This window comes from Chionomys nivalis, chromosome 12, assembly GCF_950005125.1.
Source record: "Chionomys nivalis chromosome 12, mChiNiv1.1, whole genome shotgun sequence".
Taxonomy (NCBI): Eukaryota; Metazoa; Chordata; class Mammalia; order Rodentia; family Cricetidae; genus Chionomys; species Chionomys nivalis.
In genome coordinates, this window is record NC_080097.1 from 62,450,548 (window position 1) to 62,473,209 (window position 22,662).

General features: G+C 40.9%; 1 protein-coding gene across 1 annotated transcript in view; it reads left to right on the forward strand.

The window, feature by feature from the left end:
- The first annotated feature begins 3,753 nt into the window (after window positions 1–3,753).
- The window catches only part of Armh4 (armadillo like helical domain containing 4), a 109,401-nt gene continuing 90,492 nt past the window's right edge, over window positions 3,754–22,662 (forward strand). The window contains exons 1-4 of the mRNA XM_057786032.1: window positions 3,754–4,066; window positions 13,747–15,121; window positions 17,563–17,802; window positions 20,077–20,274. Coding sequence (XP_057642015.1) covers window positions 13,798–15,121; window positions 17,563–17,802; window positions 20,077–20,274 — 1,762 coding nt within the window. The 5' untranslated portion in view covers window positions 3,754–4,066; window positions 13,747–13,797. The remainder of the gene's footprint in view (window positions 4,067–13,746; window positions 15,122–17,562; window positions 17,803–20,076; window positions 20,275–22,662) is intronic.

Sequence of the window (22,662 nt, forward strand, 5' to 3'; positions counted from 1 at the left end):
TTGAGGCTAGGCTAGAGAAGCCAGAGGATTAATCTGTGTGAATCCAGAATAAGTGTTAGATCATATAGATACATAAATAGAGAAAACCCTTGTATTTTGACATAAAAAGCAAATGCTGTATATAAAATTTTTCATCCCAAAAGCACGGTAAGAAAAATATTTTTATTACTGATTTTACTCCACCAGCTTATCTTACAGATAAACTGTGCACACAGAACTATTTTGTAAGTTTCCCTGTAGTGAAGTAGTTTAAGATTGGATGTGGCAAGTATTCTGAAGAGTTTTGAATGCAAAAAGAAAAATCAGAAATCATAAAATGTGTTCTAACCATTTTTATACCATTATCACCCCCACAATCAGGAAATTTCATGAAATACTCAGTTTCAATCTCATATTCCTTGGAATACTGCTCCACACCAAAGTCCTCAGAAGTTCAATTTAAAACATCAGAAGGATCCAGGAAATTCCCACTGTAAAATGAATCAAAAGGTCAGGGAAGAAAGCTGTGGAAGAAACTGCAAGGCTCACGTGGATCCACTTTTAGGAATGCCAAGAAGGAAAGACAATCAGAGCAAAGAGATAAATATCCACTTTGCAAACAGATCCTTCTCCTCCCTCCTTCTATGCCTACATCTTCAACAAGTAGAGTAAAATATGTAGGATTCTGAGGACAACCACAAAACTACTATCTTGGATGAATGTTTCCACACATGCCTTTTAACTTCTCATTCTGTCCCAGTGCTTCAAATCTTTGTTGTGGGTTTTATTTCAAATGAAAATCCATCAGACTTCAGTAAGTCATCCTCCACCAACAGTAGCACTAAACCTGTGTGAGTTCTGTCATTTATTTATCAGAACATCTTGATCATGTATTTTCAAGACCAGAGATGCAATCTGTGTGTGTATTAGGATATCTGCTAGGAACACACTTCTACAGAACAGCTGCAATGGTGCAGAATAACAATTCCCCCACACAGAGGTCAGGTGAATTGGTACACTGACTCGATCTTCCTGCAAGATGGGTGACAATAGCAGCGTGGCCAGCAATGCTCTGGTATTTTAAATAATCAAAGACGGGACCAATTTCAAGCAGTATAAAATACCCAAGCTTCTTGTTCCTCATTTTCTAGTGCTGGCCTGATCAGTTTAGATTAATAATAAACTAGAATTTGCCTTTAGCAAATGATAAAGATTCACAGGATACTTGTAACTTATTGTGAGGATAAAAAGGATTCTTATAGAGGTTTCAGACTGGCTACAGATACAAGAGTAAACCATTGAGAGTAAGCACAAATAGTTCTTCTGTAATGGTGTATAACATGGAATGTGCCAAAAGCAAACTGGTGTCAACACATGTGCTTATTTCCTCCTTGTTGGACACAAAGCTGAGAGGTGAACTCTCCACAGCAAACACAGCTAGCTGTCCTAGTTCTGTCTTAGACACATCCTAACTTCCAGACTTCATGGAGCATCTCTTTGGTGACTATAAGGCTAAGCATTTCGTCCTTGGTGATACTGAAAGCCTGTAACATGGTCTTGGCACCAAAGACAAAAATCACCATAGAGGAGAACAGTTGTGTGCCTCCTTCAATAAGAGTGATGAGGAACAAAAGCTCTGGATACTGTTTGTTTTCCACTTTCTTGATGTGCCCAGCTTTCCCTTTTAAACTTGTTTTATCAACAACTTGTTTTATAACAAGAACCCTCAAAGTGGTTCTATCCCCTTTTGTCAACACCTGAGGGTCATATTAAAGAGTTGATACATTTCAAATAATTTCTATGCCTTTCAAATAGATTTTAATTAGTTAATTAACTTTTAGGTGTAAAGATGTTTTGCCAGCATGGGTAGAAAGACTGTGCACTACGTACATGCATTGCCCGACATGGTCAGTAGGGGGCACTGGGTTCTGATTCTGACTTACTGGAGTAACAGATGGATGTCATCTGTCCTTTTTGGTTGTTGGGAATCAAGCCCAGGTCCTCTGGAAGAGCAGCCATTGTTGCTAACTGCTGAGTCATCTCTCCAGTCCCTTTCTGCTCATTTTAATAATAGTCTCACTCTACATACCAAGCTTTTATTTTTAAAGGTTCTTCCATGATTGGCATTTGTATGATCACTGTTTGTTTTGCTTTTGAATTTGTGTTTTCTACCTAATTCCCTTCTGATTCAAAACTTTTTAACTAGCCAGAACTAAGTAATAATCCAGTACTGACAGATCTAATGGAATTCAAGATTCCTAGTGAAATTTGCATTTCTGATAAACCTCTTGTAATTTCAGCGTAAGTACAGCTTAAATATTGAATAGGAGATATTATTTTTAATAAAGCTATTTTAACACCATTTTTATTTCATTTGTATGAGCTTTTGGTCTGAATAGTGTTTCTGCACCCTGGGACACCGCTGGAGACCCTGCCACCAGCCACACCTACTCACATCCTGGGCTTCTGAGGCAGCTCTCTCTGTACCTTCAGAGAGGACACCAGAGCACCACAACCTGCATTCCTGGTGCTCACTTAGGCCACTGGAACGAGCTGGATTTCCTGGACCTGGAATACAGTGGGTTGTGAGGTGGGAATTGAACCGTGGTCCTCTAGCAGAGCAGCCTGTGATCGTAGCCTCTGAACCTTATCTCCAGACCTCATATTAATTTTTTAATTAGGTATTTCCCATTAGATATCCTGAGCATTGTAAATTTAAAAGTTAGATTTAGTTTATGTGACATTATCTGATATCTGACTTCTCATCTCATCTGACATTATTTGACATCTGAGAATTATCTAAATAGAGGATTGCTGAATCTATTGACTCCTCATATTTTCTCCTGAGCTTGTTACCTTATTTGGTAAAGCTGTCGGTGTGTGTACATGCACAAATCCATGTGTTTTACACACACACACATGATCTTGCAAGCACACACACACGACGTGACTAAAACGGCCATCCTGAAGAAGTGAGTTCATAAGACTCAGTACTGTGGGAAAGTGCTATGTAATCCGTTCTAAAGCTCAGGTTCCAGACACATCTCTGCCTTCATAATTAGAATGAAAAGGGGAAGCTGTGTACCTGAGAGGCTCAAGGATGGCAGGCGTGGGCATACTTGCCGTAAGTCATTGAACCAGCTTCACTTCTGAACCTTCAACTTTGAAGGGACCACAGCACTTTTCAGAGTTTTAGTGCGGGGTTTCCCAGTAACTTATGTGGTACCTCCTTGTTTTGCATGAGATGGAGCAAAGAGTCAGTAATGTGTCCTCATTTTTAACTCTTATTTTCTCTTTAATAGGAAAGGAACATTTCTTACAGAGTTCCTTTAAGACTCACCTTAGGGGCTCCACCAAGCTGTCCTCTGTTCCAGCAGGTACCACTTTGCAACAGGGGACTGAATGCCCCTTGTTTACCAGGCACCAGAGAAATTTCTGCTTGGATTGGAATGGTACTCCTGTGTCCTCTCTGAAGGCACAAAGTTGCCTCCGAAGCCCAGGATGTAAACAGGAACAACTGGGGGCAGGGTCTCCTGAAGTGCCCCAGGCGCGGGGTCCCACCCTGATATAGCTGCTTGTGAGAGTGGAGTTGTCCAAGTGGAAGCTGTAGGGGCGTGGTGCTAAGGATTTGCCTGTCGTTGCCCCGGGGCGGGCATACGTACCCGCTGCCCAATCCCTAGCCTCAGTCTCAGTCTTATGAATAAACAATAAAGCCAAGAGCCCTCCCTCTGCCATCCCAGACAGCCAAGGGAGTGTGGGCGGCCTCTACGTGGGTCGGTTGAGGCAGGGATGCCTAGCACCGGTGCTGCCGCTGTCCTCTGTGCTCAGCTGTACTGAACGCTCACAGGTGAGGACAAGCCAGGCTTCTGCAGACCCGGCGAGAGGAAGGGGTGGAGCAAGATTCCAGGGCGGTACGTGGTCGCTCTGTGTTTGGGGCAACCCTGCCTTTGGCGGTGGAGCACCCTGCACCCTCGCCGGAACGGAGTACCCAGGCGCTGACTGAGCAGGGACAGCTTTGTGAACACTGGGCGAATCTTGCAGGCCTGGAAGGACTTCCAGCACTACTTGGTCCACCCCAGACTTACAGGTCAGTACCTGGGATCGGCCTTTGAGCAGAGAGCTTCTAGGCTGGCTGCTTTTGTGTGGGCTTTGCTCCTTGGCTCTCCCCTCTCTTGCATTTCAACCTTGAGGAAAAGAAGTTCCTCAAGACTGTGAGTCAGTCCTTTCAGAGCTTGGATCGCAATGCCCCTGTGACTCTTAAAACCTTGCAATGCAGGAGAGATTGGGGTGGGGGTGCATGGGCCTCCAGAATGGATCTTGCTACTTTACAGAAAACATACATTTCGATGTTTAATGCTATGATGTCTGCGAGCCTTCTTGCTCTAACTGGGTTCCCCAAAACAGATGAAGGACGCTTCTAGGGAAGGTCACCTCATTAGAAAGAAGGCCTGGGGGTCAGGCTGGGAAAAGGCTTCACTGTACTTGATACTCCAACATGGACATGGGCACTGTCCTGAGGTGCTGAGATGTCGCACATGCATCCTGGTCACTGACAGAGTCCAGGCAATGTATATATAATCATGCAGAAGATAAAACTCTGGCTAAGCAAGGGAACAGGCAAACTGGGACTCTTGAAAATTTGGAGCTTTCTGAGATGAGACATTCCTTTCTTTACTTAAAAAGAAAATTTGGGTATCAAATTAAAATGCAGATCTCTTGTGGAAGATCGCAAAGAAGGCTGCTTCAAGTGCCTCCAATGTTTTCCCTTTGAAACTTAAGGAGAGTTAAGGCAAGTTCAGAAACCACCCACAGAGTTCTGAGAGAGCTCTTCACTGAGGACCAGTACACGTGGTCAGAAATTGCCTGCCTCCCCTTCTTTCTGTGTTCTTCCTTGATCACAAGTCGTCTATTGAGCTCCTGTGTGCGTCTCCCTCAGCTAAGCATCTTCTGTGCTGGCAGCTTCAGCACTGAAGCCAGCAAATCATTAGCAGCATCATTCAGAAAGATTCAGAGTCCTGGGAGGGAGGTTCCACAGTGATGGAACACTGCTTCTATTGTGCAGAGAGGAGATTAAAGCTGTCTGATTCGCTTGTGTGGATGAAGTTGAATTTGTTACATCGACTGTAATAATGAACCACACACTCTTATGATCAGTGCTAATATTGATTGCAAAACTCCCAAGGCTCACCAAGTCTAAGGTAGCTACAGCAACAGAACCAATTAGGGAAATGTGGATTTGCCTTTGTTTTCTTGCAAAACATCTGACTATATATTGCGGGTGTTTCCTTCTGGAGTTTCACTTCATGATAATTTGTCACTATAGACTATACTAAATGTATGTAGAGAATAAAACTGAGGAAGATGGGCTCATCTCCTCTGATAAAAATCACTTGTCAATTGCAGATGTGCTTCACCCTATTCAGAAGCTCAAATGTCACCTTTCAAGTTGTATATATGGCTTCTCTCTCTGTCTGTCTGTCTGTCTGTCTGTCTGTCTCTCTCTCTCTCCCTTCCTTTCTTTTGTTCTTTCTGTCTTCCTTCCTTCCTTTATTTATTTATCTATTTTTCTTTTTGAAATTAGGTCTCACTGTGTAGCCCCAGCTGGTTTAGACACAATGTAAACATGAGGCTGTCCTGGAACTCAGAGAGATCTGCCTGCCTCTGGCCCACTAGTGCTGTGACTAAAGGTGTGGGCCACCGTGCTTGGTCCATTGCATTGTGTTGTTGTTAACTGAATTTTGTTTATTCTAGCACAGGCAAAGAATCCCTTCAAAGGTAGTCTGGGTTTATTCTCTAAGATGAAAACATATTTTTTTCAGTTAAGATATATGTGGTCAGTCTTATTTTCTTTACATTGACTTTATTTATTGCCAATGAGGAAACTCTGTGAAACTTTTTTCGGCTTCCCTTGCCAAGCGAATGAGTTTCTTGAATCACAAAAGAGAGGAATAAAGTGTCACATTGGCCATTGATAAGAACTGCCTGACATGGAAGCAACTGCTTGCTGAAGGAAAGTGCGCAGGACAGGATTCTGCATTGAAAATCTGAAAACGGAAGTTAGGTGAAGAACAAACATTCCACAGTTGACAGGGTCTCTAGACACTTGCAGTTGTCCCATCTTTGTACTTTGAGGCACGTGTCCACTGGAGCTGTGTTGACATGTCTTATATTGCACAACATTTGTTTCTTCAAACTGCTGTCATGTGTGCAGTTATTTCCTTTTGTCTGTCTTCCACCCTTTGAAGGAAATAGCATGGTTATTATGATGCTGGTGGTGGTGATGATGATGGCTTAGCAGGAGTCTCCTTATCTCTATGTCTCCATTTAATAACATTGTTGTAGTAATTTACCCAAGGTTCTGCTAGAACTTGGATATTCTTTTATTTTTTTTCTTTCTTGTTTTTTGTTTGTTTGTTTTGTTTGTTTTTGTTTTTCGAGACAGGGTTTCTCTGTCTTGAAACAGTCCTAGCTGTCCTGGAACTAGCTCCTGTAGACCAGGCTGCCCTCAAACTCACAGAGATTCACCTGCCTCTGTCTCCCAAGTGCTGGGACTAAAGGCATGCACCACCACCACCCGGGTTGAATATTATTTTCTAATCGTCAAGGCCAGCTCCTCTTACCAAGGATAGGATGATATTCTTAGAGTGAGAAACATGGATATTTTGTTTGCATCATCAAATAAACCATAGCTCAGGAAAGAAGCAATATGAGGAACTCATTTATGATCTGTGGGATGGAGAGGGCACTTTGCTTGTGGTTGACCTGCACACTCACCTCTTCTCAGTCGGCACTGGCCTGGGCTGCTGCACTTCTGGGGAACATACTTCTCCTGCAGCTGCTTTGTTCTTTCTCGGTCCACTGTGATGAGACAGGTTGCTGAAAGGATTCTCTGTCATCTCAATTCTTTAATTTACAGTAGAGGATGGATCCAGCCCTGTTCTTAGATCCTGTATTAGAGACCAAGGACAGTTGCCAATATCACATTGAATCAGGAATGTACTGACTTAATACCCAAAGACATAGTTAGATTATTGGGGCCAATGTTGGCTAATGAAATAGTATTAGCAAGGAGAACCTTTATACTTAGACAAGATAAAACAATGACAAATGGATCAATGAGTATCAAGAAAAGCACAAAGTAAAGAGAGCATTAAGAGACCCACAAAGAAGGAATGCTTTTTCTTTCTCAATCAGAGAATTGCTAATTGGATTTCTAAATGGTGAGAGGGCTATTGAGAAACAAGCTGACCTGATGCTGTGAAGCTTCTTGTTACCTTTAACTGCTTCTCTCTGTGTCTCTCTCTTTCTCTCTCTCTCCGTGTGTGTGTGTGTGTGTGTGTGTGTGTGTGAGAGAGAGAGAGAGAGAGAGAGAGAGAGAGAGAGAGAGAGAGATAGCAAGAGAAAAAAACTCTAAAAAGCTAAAGTACAGTGTAAATAATAACACAATTTGTTGGTACTGTTAAAGTGTCACATCGAATAATCAGCCCAAAGTGGCCAAGTGGTAAACACAACATACTGGGTGCTGTCAAATCTTCTGGTACATAAGAGGCACTGAATACTCTCTTCTTTTTTTAAGTGATTATTTATAATACATACTCCCTGCCATCTATGGACTGCTTTCTCCATCTATAAGGCATTATTAGAAATGGTAGACAATGAAGACCAGTGCAGAAGAGGTGTAGTCTTGGTCTGAGTGAGAAAATTATAGGGATGCTACTGTAGGTAAGGAAGCTGAGGAAAAAGTAGGAAGGGAATCAGCCAGGTTTTTTTGTTTTGTTTTGGTTTTGGTTTGGGGTTTTTGTTTGTTTGTTTGTTGTTGCTGTTTTTTGACAACAACTACCTGTCAGAAACATGGTCAGGGCTTGATGGGGGTACAGAGAAGAGAAAGTGTCAGGGTTAGTATGGAGGAAGCAGAATCAACTGAAAACTCATGAGTAAAGCATTTATGAAGGGAGTGTATCCGCTGCAGATGAAAGCGTCCTTGGCCCCGGTGTGGGTTTTGGATAGGAGGTGTGCAGCTGTGTGGTTATATATTCTAAAACATTGCATTCTGGCTCTTGGAAAGGTGGAGAAGCCAAATGGCAAATGCAAGAACTGAAAGACTGCAAAAGACCAAACGAAACTGCATGCTATTGCCAAAACAAGTTAATTGTCCTCTGTAAACATGTAGCTTTCTCATCTAAAAGATAATCAGAATCATGGTAGCACCTACCTCTCTTGGTGGGATTGAATCAGGTAAATTTCTATCATGCCCTTAGTATAAATTGGCACAAAGCATTCCCCAAGCAGTAGGCACTCTTGATTGATCACTTTCATTTTATTCTGAAGAACAAGCCATCTGCGTGGTCTATAATGGATTATAAAGGAGAAAGTCTAGACAGAGTCACCAATTAGAAGGCAATTAAAATAATGATGATCTAGTTAGTAAGCAACAATTCCAAGAGGATAATGAAGGACAGAATCACAGAAGTTGGGACTCAGGGATTTATAAGAGAAAAATTGTTAGTGATACTGACAGTTGGGTAAAAAAAAAAGTTGTGTTTGATATGGCACTGAGTGGCTACTGGGTTTTGAAAGGCAGCAAAAGACCCCATTGGGAACTTGAAGGCTATCTGTCAGTTTGAGTTGCGGATGAATTTTTTGTAGCAGTCAATACAGGATCTGTCCTTGCTTTGAAGTTCAAACATCTGTTTGGATAGAAAGGCAAAAGAGCAGACCTACAAAAGGCTGCAGCTTCACCACCACCCCACCATCCCAGCAAACAAAGGGAATCTGAGAGCAGGGATTTTCCTCTCCATTCCTCTTCAGTCGTTCACAATATTTCTGTAAACATCAGTCAGTTGTCTCAGCTTAACTGTGTCTTCCAGATTCTTAGGACAGTGTTCATGGTCCTTTTATAATAGACATGAAATTTAATTTTTCCTTTGAGTTTGGTCATAATAAAAATGATTGACATGCTGGGTCATGTCTTTGCTTTGGTAACACAGTGAAGCAATAATGCTCTTCATCTCAGCTGGAAAATACAGAGAAGTAAAAGTGTACAAAACCTGATGATTAAGTCTAAGGCTACAGTATTTTGTTTGTTTGCTTTTTAACATCACTTTTCAATGTCACTGAAGCTTGACTCTGCCCAGGCTTGACAAAGAAGCATATTCTGGACTGTGTCTGTTTAAGATTGTGAAAGATAATGCTTGACAGAACAGCTTATCTGCCCACCCACCGGTGGCAGAAATGCAGCAAATTGCTCAGAGGACAGCCAAGCCATTAGGGAAGCTTGATAGGGAGTGACAGACAAGGTGATACTGATTAGCTCTCTAAGAAATGCTTTCTAAGCTAGGTGGAGCTAACATCTACTACTTGGTAGGAATTTGGTCAGTTTGTTCAGGTTTGTCAGAACTGACAGCTATTGAGAGACACAGCAAGACAGCACCCGGAGATGCAGGATGAACAGTAAGAGAGGCATTCCTTCCTTTTCTTCCTTATGTATTCTGATGACTGGCATAACTTAATGCGAGACACAGATGCTCATCAGCAGTGAAATATTCCCTCTTTTCTCTTTTCTCAGCGGAGTAGCCTAAGGACACTTGTGACTTTTCAGACAATATTTGCTCAGCATTTCCTCTCTCCTGGGCACTTAGCCACATAGAGGGTAGAGTGTAGAGGGAAGAAAGAAGATGCCAGAGACCACAAAATATGGTTTATATGGGGTTAAGAATGTTATTATTACCTTTCTATGGTCACCCTTTTGTTCATATATTCTAATGCCATGCTGTTCCCATTGCCTGATGTTAACTCCTAAGAGGGGGATTGGATGTGCAATGGGCCTGGAAGATGAATGGATTTGAAGTCGTCTGTAAATTTCTCTGGGTAGCAGAAGACGACTTGCTGCTGCCATTTGTACGGCCATTATTTCACTCTCTCCTAAAGTTCAGATGTTGCTTGCAAAAGTGGAGAAAAGGAGCATATGGCCTCAGTACACAGACATACAAAAGGCTGTGGCTCACCCCCACTTTCTCTGCTGTAATTGGATTCGGAAAGCAGGTGCCCAGCACTTAATCACAGAAGCACCGTCCTTTAGGGCAGAGGCAGATTTCCCTGCACACAGACCTTTAGAATTCTAGATGTAGATGGAAAAAAGACCCTGAAGGAGAATTCCGTCTGGAAAGGTGGCTGAGGCTAGTTAAACCTTTGCATTTTGATCCTTTCCACTCAATCTAATTTGTCCATAAAATTCTTGTCTCAGTCAACAAGACCACAAATAATAAAATGTACAGTACTCACTCACTTTTGTGGGTACCTCCACTCCCTGAAGGAGATATAATGAGATTTCAGAAACATTCTCAGTTTTCCTTCATGGTAACAGTATATGGATATAAACTCATAGAAGTAGAGGATTCTCAAAGTGTGTTCTGTTAATGCCCTGTTTTATCCAAGGGGTAACTGAAGTTATTTATTCAGCTTTTAACAAGAAAAATAGATTCAGTAATCATTTCCTGATGTAGTCTAAAACCCTCTAAACTCTGTTTTAGTCCTTGATGTTCCTTGCTACTCTGATTTTATCTGGAGGCATAGCATCGTGTAGACTGAGCTCTTAGGCCCTCTCTGTGTTTTGAACTCAGGACGTTATGTATGCTAACTAGGCATTCTGTCACTAAGCTGCAGGTCCAGACTCCAGGCCTCCTCCCTCCTCTAGTATATTTAGTATGATTTCATCAACTGGAAGGAGAATGGGTAGATTCCTGAGGAGATATGAAATAAACCAGAAACTTCTGAAGTTATTATCAATTATTTGGCCTCTTACAATTTCAATAGAACTTCCTAGTTCAATTTGTCTACACAGAAACCCAAAAGTATGGACTCATTGCCCATGGATACTTTAGATTCACAGTTCTCATTTGTCCTTGTTTCGGGAAGGAAAAGTGAGAAATCAGGACAAACACTCTGTAGGCACATGTCACCTGGACTAAGATATTTTCTGGCACATCTAAAATAGAAAGATATCTCAAATGTTGGCATGCATTGGGATGTGTTGTTTCTTCTTCTTCTTTTAAAAATCAAATGTCTTCTCCATATTCTCTCTTTTTAAAATGATGCTAGATAGAGATAGGTTAATATTAGTTAAGGTTGTTTCAATTCTTGCTGTCTAAATGATATTTTTTATGCCCAAGCCAATGGCCAAACAGTGTTGTAATTAGTAGTTTTTTTAATATTTATTTATTTATTATTTATTTATACAGTGTTCTGTCTGCTTGTATTCCTGCAGGCCAGAAGAGGGCACCAGACCTCATCACAGATGGTTGTGAGCCACCATGTGGTTGCTGGGAATTGAACTCAGGACCTTTGGAAGAGCAGGCAGTGCTCTTAACCACTGAGCCATCTCTCCAGCCCCTGTAATTAGTAGTTTTTGCGTGATAATTTGGGTTCACACAGACCTGTGACTGCTCATGGCTGGGTTCTCTTCCTGTATTTCCCAGAAGCTCTGTGGAATCATGATTCAGTGTAGCACACTCCTTTAAAAATGCAGGTGTTCAAGGAAGGCAAATGTCTATTTCTTTATCCATTTCTAATCATGGGGAATTTGGATGCTGCTCATCCGAGTTCTTCTAACTCAAGGCATCTCAGGAAAGCTTGAAAAGGGCTAGAATTCAGCTCACCCATGGTTCCCTGAATGGTACTGGTGTTGTTGTGCAGCCCCGGCTTCACAATCTGTACATTCCTTTCTACATGTTATTTTTTTTTTCAGTTCTCTTTTTCTTTTTCAGCCATCTAGATGCCTCAAGAAGCTAGCTTTTCCTTTTTCTGTTTTAAAACAACCTTTAAGACTAAATGGCAGCCCAGGCAAGGTGGTGCTTGTGTTTAGACCCAGCACTTGAGAGGCAGAGGCATGTAGTAATATTTTATTTGTATTTTAATAAATAAAGCTTGCCTGAAGATCAGAGAGTAAAACAGCCCCACTTATTAGCCTTACAGACTAGGCAGTGGTGACACATACCTTTAATACCAGTAGCCACACTAGTTTGCCAAAGAAACTGGATGGTAATGGTAAGTGCCTTTAATCCCAGCCCTAGAGAGGAATATAAGATGAGAGGAGACAGCTCTCAGGCTCAGTCTCATTCTCAGATGCCTGGAGGCAGGATCACCATTTCAGACTGAGGTAGAGGTAAGAGCCGGTGGCTGGCTGTTTTGCTTTTCTGACCTTCAGGATGAACTCCAATTTCTGTCTCTGTTTTTTTTTTTTTTTTTTTTTTTTATCATACTATAGAGGCAGGTAGATTTCTGTGAGTTCAAGGCCATCCTGGTCTACAAAGTAGGTTCTTCAGCAGCCAGAACTACGCAGAGAAACCGTTTCTCAAAAAACAAAACAAAACAATAAAGACATAAATGGGATAACGTGAAAGTTTGTCATTCTCCAGGGAAGAATGTCTCATGAAATGGGGTTTTCTGTATTTCTTAACTTCAAATTATGTAAATCATCTAGGCAGTTTCGTTGAATACACTTGAAAGAAAGAAAAAAATGTAGCCATCATAAGGATGGGTGTTTGACTTTCATTTTTTAATTTGAGATTGAGCCTTCTAGAAAACTTAACAGAAACTTAGATAATTTTTTTGTATTGTGCTGGGAATTAAGGTTTGATAAATGTTCAATAATGTGAAATCAAAAAGCTATACACAGGACAATGGATAGAAAGATTTTTTGACCTTTAAATTGTGGAGCGATAACTGTTTTAATTTATAATTACAGTTTTAGATATAATGAGATTGTGAGTAGTTTGAAGAACATAACAAACCTAATTCCTGTAAATTATAGCTAACCAGCAATAAGTGCAAACTTAACATTTTAAAAATAAAAAAAAAATGTTCACATTGGCTGAGTATCTTTTCTGGTTCTGAAATTTTGGAACATGAAGGTTTTGTGTATATGTTTTTCTTGTCATTGCAAAGAATTTGGACATTTTTAAAGATATGTTTTGACTGAAAAGTCATTCACATGCATTTTTAAACTAATGAAAATAACTGATTTTCGGTATGTTTTTATATTTATCAAGCTTTAAAACATACTTTCTATCGTGACCACTGTAGAAAGAGACCCTAACTGGGCAGGAGAGGGGATGGTATATAAGTTCATTACAGTTTAAGAGCGAAATAAAACCCTCAAATTCCTCTCTTACATTTCTGTACTCGTGAAATCCAAGCTGAGGGCAATGGCAGATGTGGTATCTGGTTAGGTCCTGGTTCATAGAAACTAAGTGTTGATGTACCCTCACATGATAGGCAAGAGGGTAAAGGAATGTCTGAGGGCTCTTTCACAGGGAACCTGGTCTTATTCGTTAGTGCTTTACCTTCATGACAGAATTTTCTAAAAGCCTCATCTCCCAACACCATCCTTACTAGGCCTCACGTGAATTTTAGGGCCACAAACATACACACCGCAGAAATACAAGAAGAGGTCTTTAAGTGTATTTGTAACATTAACCTTCCATCTCCTAGACATGGTGCTATTTCTACAGTCATTTTGTGTACCATTTTCTAGGGAGCTTTAAGTTAAATTGTCTACAGAATTCAGAAGGGAAAAGTGAACTGGGCTATCCATGTCTCAAGAGGACAAAGAAGTAGAACAGCCACCTTCTCTCTCTCTCTCTCTCTTTTTTTTTTTTTTTTTTTTTCTGGGAGGAAGTCAAGGAGATATTGTACTTCTGGCTTAAGTTAAAGGAACTTACTTACAAAATATATCCACATGACAGTGTGCTGTGCTTTACTTTTCTACAGGATTCAATTGCTGGAACTGACAACTCCTTCAACCTGTAATTCTCTTCCACTATGAGCAGACTGATTCTGTTGCCCAGCTCTGTGCCTTTCTGTAGCATTCTCTTCCTTACCTTAGCCACACAATGTCTAGCTTTCCCAAAAGTGGAAAAGAGGGAGATGACACATGCTTATGCCCAGACAGAGCAGTCCTGGAAGATGGACACAGGTGATGGAGAAAACATCTCCTCTGCTCCAGAGCACATGCCCCAGCAGACATCCTCTGAAGCTCCTATGGTACTATCTGCAGGACCATCTGTGATGCCATTAAATAAAGTCTTCTCGGTCAACAAAGAACACCACCTCCCTGGAGCTGGACTTCTGAATCCTAACATCCCCGATCTTCAGTCTTCCACTGAGCCAACGGTCTCAGCCAGTGAACAAGGGCATGGTCCCAGTCAGCTTGAAGGAATGTCTTCTGAACAGAGACTTTCCAAGGCCTTGTCGATCATTGCTGTCTCTTCACCTACTTCTCTTAATCCTCCACAGGAGGGACCCCAGAGCAGCTCTAGCACCCAGCCCATTGTAGAAGGGATCACAGTTGTAACACGTGACTTCCTGAAGTATGTGGATAATCAGTTGTTTGCAACTGAAAGTCAGGAAGCAGTTAGCTTGGGAAATACACCTTCATCTTATATAAATACCAAAGAAATGCTAGCTGCCAGTCCAAGAACAGAGAAAGCTGAAACAGACGCAGCCAAGAGGACGACTGCCTTTCCTGGGGTCGATTCCACAGCAGACACAGAGCATGATGGGGAGAGGCCCTCGGAGGAATCAGATGACAATGTGCAGAACACTGCCACCACACACTTGGAGACTACCCCTGAGGATGTTCTGAATATTGATCCAACAGCTGACAGTCTTCTGGAGGACCTCAAGGTCACAGTGAGTGTCATCAGAGCTGTTCCAGATTCTTCTGTCCCAAGCGATGAGTGGGACGACACCAAATTTGAGAGTGTAAGTCACGCAAGGACCACAGATTCAGGAGACCATGCAGAGACTCGGGTGAGAACAGAGCCTCCACATGGAGCACATGACAGCTTTGAAGGGACTGAGGGGAGCCCCACTTCCACAGAGGTTAACAAGGTGGCACCCTTGGGGACAGCTCTGGTAATTGCACTCGAGAAAGAGAGATCACCAGTCTTTGCCCATCAGATTCCCTTTAGTCCCACAAGTCTGACAGAAGACCCTGAGATTTCCACTGTGAAACTGTTATCAAGTGCTGGAGACTTCACAGCCTCCACCCTAGAGGACAGGACCATGCTTTTCTCAAAGACTGAAGTTTCTACCTCTCAATATGAGTCTGAGACACATCAGGGAGTAAAAGATACGTTAAAAGGTAAGAGGTAAAAGGTAAAGAATGAAAACAACAACGAAAATATTGAAAATGTTGTTTAACTCGAAAAATTTCAATTTGGAGTTATTTTTATTTATTTATTTTAATGTATTTGAGATAAGATCTTAACTTTATACAGTTTTTGAGATAGGCTCTTGACTTCACTATTTTCCTACCTTTGCCCCTAACTCATAGGACTAGAGATGTGTGTCATCATGCCTGCCTGGTTTTGTTTGTTTGTTTACTTTGGTTTTAGCCTTAAACTCACTGTACTCTAGTTGACCTCAAGCATATGACTGTCGCTACCTCCTGAGGAGTGAGAGTTTAGAAGTGGGCTGCTGACTTAGGCTTTGGTTGCATTTTTTCATGGTGACTTAGAAACAGTTTAATCAGCCAGGCGGTGGTGGCGCACGCCTTTAATCCCAGCACTCGGGAGGCAGAGGCAGGCGGATCTCTGTGAGTTCGAGGCCAGCCTGGTCTACAAGAGCTAGTTCCAGGACAGGCCCCAAAAGCTACGGAGAAACCCTGTCTCGAAAAATCCAAAAAAAAAAGAAACAGTTTAATCAAGTTTTAACCAAATACAGAACACTCAAATAAATCATGTATATTCTATTAAAAAAATCATATCCTACATGTGTCAAGGTCTTCACCTAAGGACTGTTTCCTGTACACCCCACCCCTCAATGGGATACTTGGAGATGTTTTGAGTTGTTTTAGCTGAGGGTTCCTACTGGATCTTTTGGTTAGGGGCCAGGGATACTTTAGAACCTTCTAGAGCTGCAGGACAGTGTCCAGAAACAAGGTCTTAGCCAATCTATCAACAGCATTGAAACCAATGTATATTTCAAATAGTTGAATATTTTTCAAATCTTTTGTCATGACAATATAAGTACATATGTAAGTACAAAGGAAGCAGGTATGTATTTTAGTTTCACAACAATGTATGGTACCTATTTATACCTAAGTATATGTACATCTCTGGTATTTCTCACCAAAAATAATTATACAAAATTTATCTTGTAGTTTTAACCACTTGGTTCTCTAACCTTATTTAACCCAAAATAAATAGTTTAGAAATAATATGTAAAGAAAATATATATCATCAACTGGCTTCATTCTGGATTTTCTACTTTTTTTTGGCCTCCATATTTTTGACTATTAAAAGGTGAAATCCTAGTATTAGTTGTTAATGGATTATGTTTTTATTCTGTGGTTGGTCACATAATAGCATCCGAAGGGAAAGACTTTGAATCAAATGAATGTGTTCATCGCAAATTGCTTTAGAATATGCAAATCTTATGACTTAGATCAAGTAACCTATTAATGAAAAGGAAAGAACAGATTTGTAGTATGGCTTATAAAGTTCTGTTGAGATGTAATTAAAATATAAAAGTGATCATTTTATAAATAATAAAAGTAAGACTGGATAGTTTGCATGCCTGTTTTGAGTTTTATGTTTTTCTGTTTGTTTTGAGACAGTATCTCAAGTTGCTCAGAGTCATACTTGATATATAACCAAAAGTGGCCTTTAGTGCCTGATTCTCTTGCCTCTCCTTCTGGACTGCTCTGATTACCATTGTGTTTTACCATGCCCAATTTCTAACCCATTTTGAGAAGACTGACATAGCTCTAAGTGTGAATTTTCATAGATATTTCCAGAAGATATTTTATAAGTTCTATTCAAATTTTTCATGAGGTGACAGTTTCCTACTGCATAACCCTATGTGGCCTCAAAAGCACAGAGGTTCCCATGCCCTGAATCTCAAGAACTGAGATAAAGGCATGTGCCACCACTCACAGTATAACGTGATTTGAAAAAGACATGAAGTTGAGCTTGTGCAAGTATGAAGATGTTAAATAGGATGAAACAATAGCTTCAATTGTCTGTAGCACTTACGTTTTTAGAACGTAATGTATGTATGTAATGTATGGCCCTAGCATACATTACACCAACAAGCCTGTATTGTTATATTTTAGACTTTTACAGTTGCAAACTAGAAAGTACAACGGATCAGGTCATATTCAGCCTATTTTGATGATCAAATATGCTCTCAGTAATAACTGCCTCATTTGCCTACTGTTTTGTGAGAAAGCTCAGTGGTTTGAGCCCCTACTGGGTAGTTTGTTTCCTAACAGACTGATTCAACTAATATTCAAGCATGTCTGAGAAGCTCAGATAGCCATCTTCCTATTTTCCTTCAATTTTATTTTAGGTTTTTTGGCTTGTTTGTTTTTACATTTCCTTCTTTTTCTCTGCCTCAGATTACCCCCCAACTCCCTGAAGCAACTGCAGTAACATTTGCTTATTGGCCTTGGATTCCCAAGTTGTATTTGTTGTTCTGGGCTCTGAAAGAGCTATCTAGCCTTTTTCATTATATTGGCCCCCATAGAGACTTTAATGTATAGTAATTTGGTTTGTTTAAACACGTTTCCCTCCTTCGCAGACATCACACAAGAGATGACAATGGCCACACAAGAACCAGACCCCACATTACCCTTGGTGACACAAGAGCACGTTGAGGTCCCCAGAGGGAGTGGTGAGCCTGAAGATGGTATGCCATCCCCCTCTCCTGTGTCTGCTGATGTGGGTGCCACCGAACTCTCCAGAAGATGGGAGTCTCTGGACACTTCGGCCTCCACAGCTGTTGTCCCTTTGTCTCTCAAAGTTACCTCTTCCATGGAAGGTCAGTACAAGAGTGTGGGTTCATTGTTTGGAGCAGGAGTGTGGACCTTTACTGTGAATTACCGGGATGAGTGAGACACCTGGCCCTTTCACCAGCATGCTTGTGTTCCTACCTGGAAAGATAGTCAACTCTCTTTGCGTGTAGAAATGTGTTATAGCCTCAAAGGATGAGGTGACTCTTCAGGTCCCCAAGTCTTAGCCTCCTGAGGACTGCCTCCTAAAAGCCAGGGTTGGGAGTTTAAAAATAGTAAGGACCTGGGTTTGGAGCCACCTTTGGCTCTCTTTAAGACTGTGACATCAGATAAGCTGCTGAACTTTTGTAGGCCTCTGTTCATTTCCACAACTGTCTACTTATGTTATTGTAAGGAAGTAATCTATGAAAAGGGTTTTCTATATAATAGACCCTCAGGTGTCCTACTCTCTCAAGGGCAATGAAGTTTTAACACCTGGCTGGTTATCAGAATCTCTTGAGAGAGAGAGAGCATACATATATAGAGAGAAATAATACATATACATATATGTATTCATTTCTCTATTTATCATTGTCCAAGCAAAGATGATATACTTATTGAGATATTTTTAAAAATATAATAAATGTTTTCTAATCCTGCCTCCTAATCCTCCTTCTAAAACAAAGCACACAAAACTCAACTCTAGAGTCTGACAATAACCTTCATGAAATCTGATGACCTGTACTCTAACTGCCTCTCTTCTGGACTGGTAACCAGCATTATCAATTTTGTTTTCCTAATCTCCTTCACACCACACTACCTCTACCTCCAGGTTTTGTGTATCTATAGTTACAAGTACACATTTTCATCTCTTTTTCCTTTTTAAATTTTTAAGGAAAATACTGTACTACAGGCAATATTTTTGGAAGTTAGCATTTTCTCTTACTGTTCTGATTGTCAGACATCCTGTAGTTTCTTTGTTCTGACCATCGTGTCATTATGGAAGCACATCTCATTATTCATGCAGTATTCTTCCATGCTCCTGCAGTCTGCATCTGGACCATCTCCAGGTACAGCTGTTGTAACTACAGCTATGGTGAACACTCTTTTGAATGATCTGCATTAGACAGTGAAGGACTGTTTCATAGGTAGAGGGGTTTCTGACCATAGGATGTATGAGTATGTGACATTAGGGACCTATGTCTCCTTTTCATAGTGGTTGTTGCACCAATTTATATTCCCATAAGAAATATAAGGGGGCCTTGTGGCTGTATGTCATGGAAATATATGTGTGTGTGTGTGTGTGTGTGCGCGCGCGCAGGAAAATTGTCTGTATTCTGTCAATCATGTTATAAATAAATGCTGATTGGCCAGGCAGGAAATATAGGTGGGAAAACCAGACAGGAAGTAGAAATGATGTAATGAGAACAGGAGAATTCTGGGAAGGAGGAAGTGGATTCCTCCCACTCCTGCCCAGACCACTGAAGCAGCAGGATGTGATCTGCCCTGCTGAAAAAAGGTACTGAGCCACATGGCTAATATAGATCAGAAAAATGGTTTAATCAAGATGTGAGAGTCATCCAGTGAGAGGCTAGAGCTAATGGACCAATCACCTTATAATTTATGGAGATCTATGTGTGATTTTCTTTGGGGCTAAACAGCTGGGGGAACGGGCAGGACAAAACCCCAACAACAAACAAACAGGCCCCCTCATGTTGCATGTCTGTGTGTGCGTGTGTATTATGTATGTATGTATGTATGTATGTATGTATGTATGTATGTTTTCCTCTGACTCACTGGCAAAGAGATTCTGACTCAGAAAGTTGGGAATGTGTAAATCTGCCTGGGGAAATTCTGATGGTTCAAACTATGATTGTTGTAGTTTCTTGAGGTGTGGGGCACTTGGAGCTTCATTTGGATGTTTTTGAAAGAGTCTACTTTAGTCATAGATCTGGGTTCAGACTCTTCCCCCTGATTTTGTGAAGCATGCTTGTTCTTTCCAAAGAAATCCCTGCCATTTAACTTGGTGCATTCTTTTTGTTAAATTTCTGTCTTTGGTACCCATCCAAAATTCAACACCATCCATTATACTATTGATAAAATAAGTGAGAGAATAAATTTCAAAAGCAAAATTATGATTTGAGACCATGTCTCTTCCCAGATGGTGAAGTATTTTCTGTGTGCAGCTGAATTAGGTGAGAAGAGGAGCTGAACCAAGTGCTGACTTCACTGAGACACGGCTTCCTCGCCGTGTCTAAAGCTCACGTTGGCGTTTTCTATAGTGATTGTCTTGTGGGTCAAGTCTTGTCTCTTGTGTTTGGCAGACCTAATGGACACAATCACTGGGCCAAACAAGGAATTCATACCAGTTTTGGGCTCTCCAGAGGCACCACCCCCTGCAATGACTGTGGAAACTCCCACAATTTCTCCAGTCCTCCCATCTGAGGGAGGAACTATTTCACCCATCAACCACCCAAATACAGCTGCCTCCTCGTATGGACTGGAGCAACTCGAATCTGAAGGTACCCTTGTCTCTGACCATTTATTTGAGAAGCAAATAAGTATATGTAAGTTTAAGTCACTGGGTAAACTGTCCTACCACCAAAGAGTTTCTTAACAAAACCCTCTGCGTAGAGTCCCTCCCTGTGATTCCAATTAAATTTACATGGGCAAGATATGGCACTAACATTTAAAATGAGTGTATGAGTTGGTGACATTATGAAGACTGAATGAGAATAGTAAGTTTAAATGGAGGAGCTGTGCTTTCTCCGTCTGATTGTTTTGATGAATGTTTAAATCTGTGTTTTCATAATATCACCCTATCAGTATGGGGAGGATAGTAATATATCCCTTAGTAACATCTTTGAGTTACTGTCTAGAGAAAAGTTCCTTTATTTATTAATACTGAGTAATTCATGCCAAATTGTACAGTTTAAGGCATTGACTTTGGCCATGAAAAATAGAATGAAGGAATAGCTGAACATCAACAAACAACAAGAATGGAGATAGGACCCACAGTCACATGACTCCTTGAGTGAGCACCCTGAAAGGTGAGAAATATCAGGTTGGAGGTGCAAATTTTTAGAAGACTCATTACAGGACTGCTGACTCAGAACACTGGGAAGCTCCTTTTTACATTTATTATATATGCTGTGTTCTGTATTTAGGACTGCATGTGGGGCTGTACATCAGAAGAGGGCACCAGATCTTATTACAGATGGTTGTGAGCCACCATGTGGGTCCTGGGAATTGAACTCAAGACCTCTGGAAGAGCAGCCAGGGCTCTTAAGCTCTGAGCCATCTCTCCAGCCCCCAGGGATGCTCTCATTAGGCAGTCAGCCATGTCCTAGGTAAGCAAAGACAAAAGTACTGGGATTTTATTTTATGTTTTCTCAGCTGCAAAGAAGAGATTCAGCTGGGTGGATAGGAGATTCTCCCTCCCACAAAGATTCATGTTATCATTTTTTTTTTCAATCATGAAGGTATGTGTGTGTCTGGATGAGTGTATCCTATGTATGTATTGGTGCCCTTAGAGGCCAGAGGCATCAAATCCTCTGGAATTAGAGCCACAGGAAGTTGCCATGGGTGCTGGAAATTGAACTTGGATCCTCTGCAGAAACAATACACACCCTTAACCGCTGAGCCATCTCTCTAGGCCAAGTCTTACAGCCTTCCAGGGTGACACTTGTAATCTACTCAATGAGACACATAACATTTTAAGAGTGGCTCGGAGAATTTCCCAGGGGAATGCTGGTTTAAGAAGCAGGCCAGCGTGGTCCCAGAGGCTAATGTTCTCTCACATCACATGAAGACAGATACCATATGGCTTTGGGCTCAATGCCTCTTATTTTCAGTTCCCTTGAATCCGTTTATGAAAAAAAAAATCAGATTTCCTTAAATTAACCTGAGAGGTAGCCAGAAGCACTGCTTGGCACAGCTCATTAAATTAAAGGGAAAAAAAGCATATTTGTGAATAACCTATACTTGTAAAACTGGAGTGAGTTTCTGAATTTAGCAGATGACAGCAGCTGTATTAAAATGTGTGTGAATTTTTCTGATGGGCCTAAAGATATCCTGGGGTTTGAGGTCTTTTCTCCTACACAGTTCAGTTTCAGCTTCTTTTTTGAGAATATGTTTTGTCAGGTTTTGGCCTGAATTATGATTCTTGTCATGGTTTCTGAAAGACATTTTTTGATTAAAAATACCCTTTCCATTACATTGCTGGGCTTAAGATGAGGTGTAGAATTAGATCAGCACATAATTTCCCTAAAGACCAAGGTGCACACTTTATGTTAAAACACTATGTGTTAAAAACAACAGTTTTATGTTTGTTCAATTCTTGAAAGACTGAAAGGGGTTTAACGCATTTAGATAGGTGAGCCTACCAGACTCCCGGATAGAACAGGGCCTCCTTTTATAGCATGTGTTTGCTGCCTTAACCAGGAAGGTAGATGTAGTTTGCAGGATTGACTAGGGAAGCCTTTTAATTTCATCACAGAATTAAAACCGGAAGAGAGTTTATCCTTAACAAAATAATGTGGTCGTTATGTCACAATTTCTTTAACTGCCTTTCGAGGTTGCTTTGTTTTGAGACTGGGTATTACTATGTAATTCACGCTAATCTAGACTTAGCTTTAGAATGAGCTTGAGGCCAGTCCAGGGAACCACCAGACTCTGTCAAACACAGAAAAATGTGTATTCATTTGCGTGTACACTTAATCTTTTGTGTTATTTGAATGTCTTCCTTCCTATAAAGAGAGAGTCATTCCTCCAGATAAATGAGGTATTTTACCTTAATTGGATGTATAAGAAACATGCCCCTATTAGATATCGGACAGTCAAGGAGACAGAGCCTAGGAGTGCCACAAATTCAGAACCACTGATCTGTTTATCCGTATGAAATAACTGAA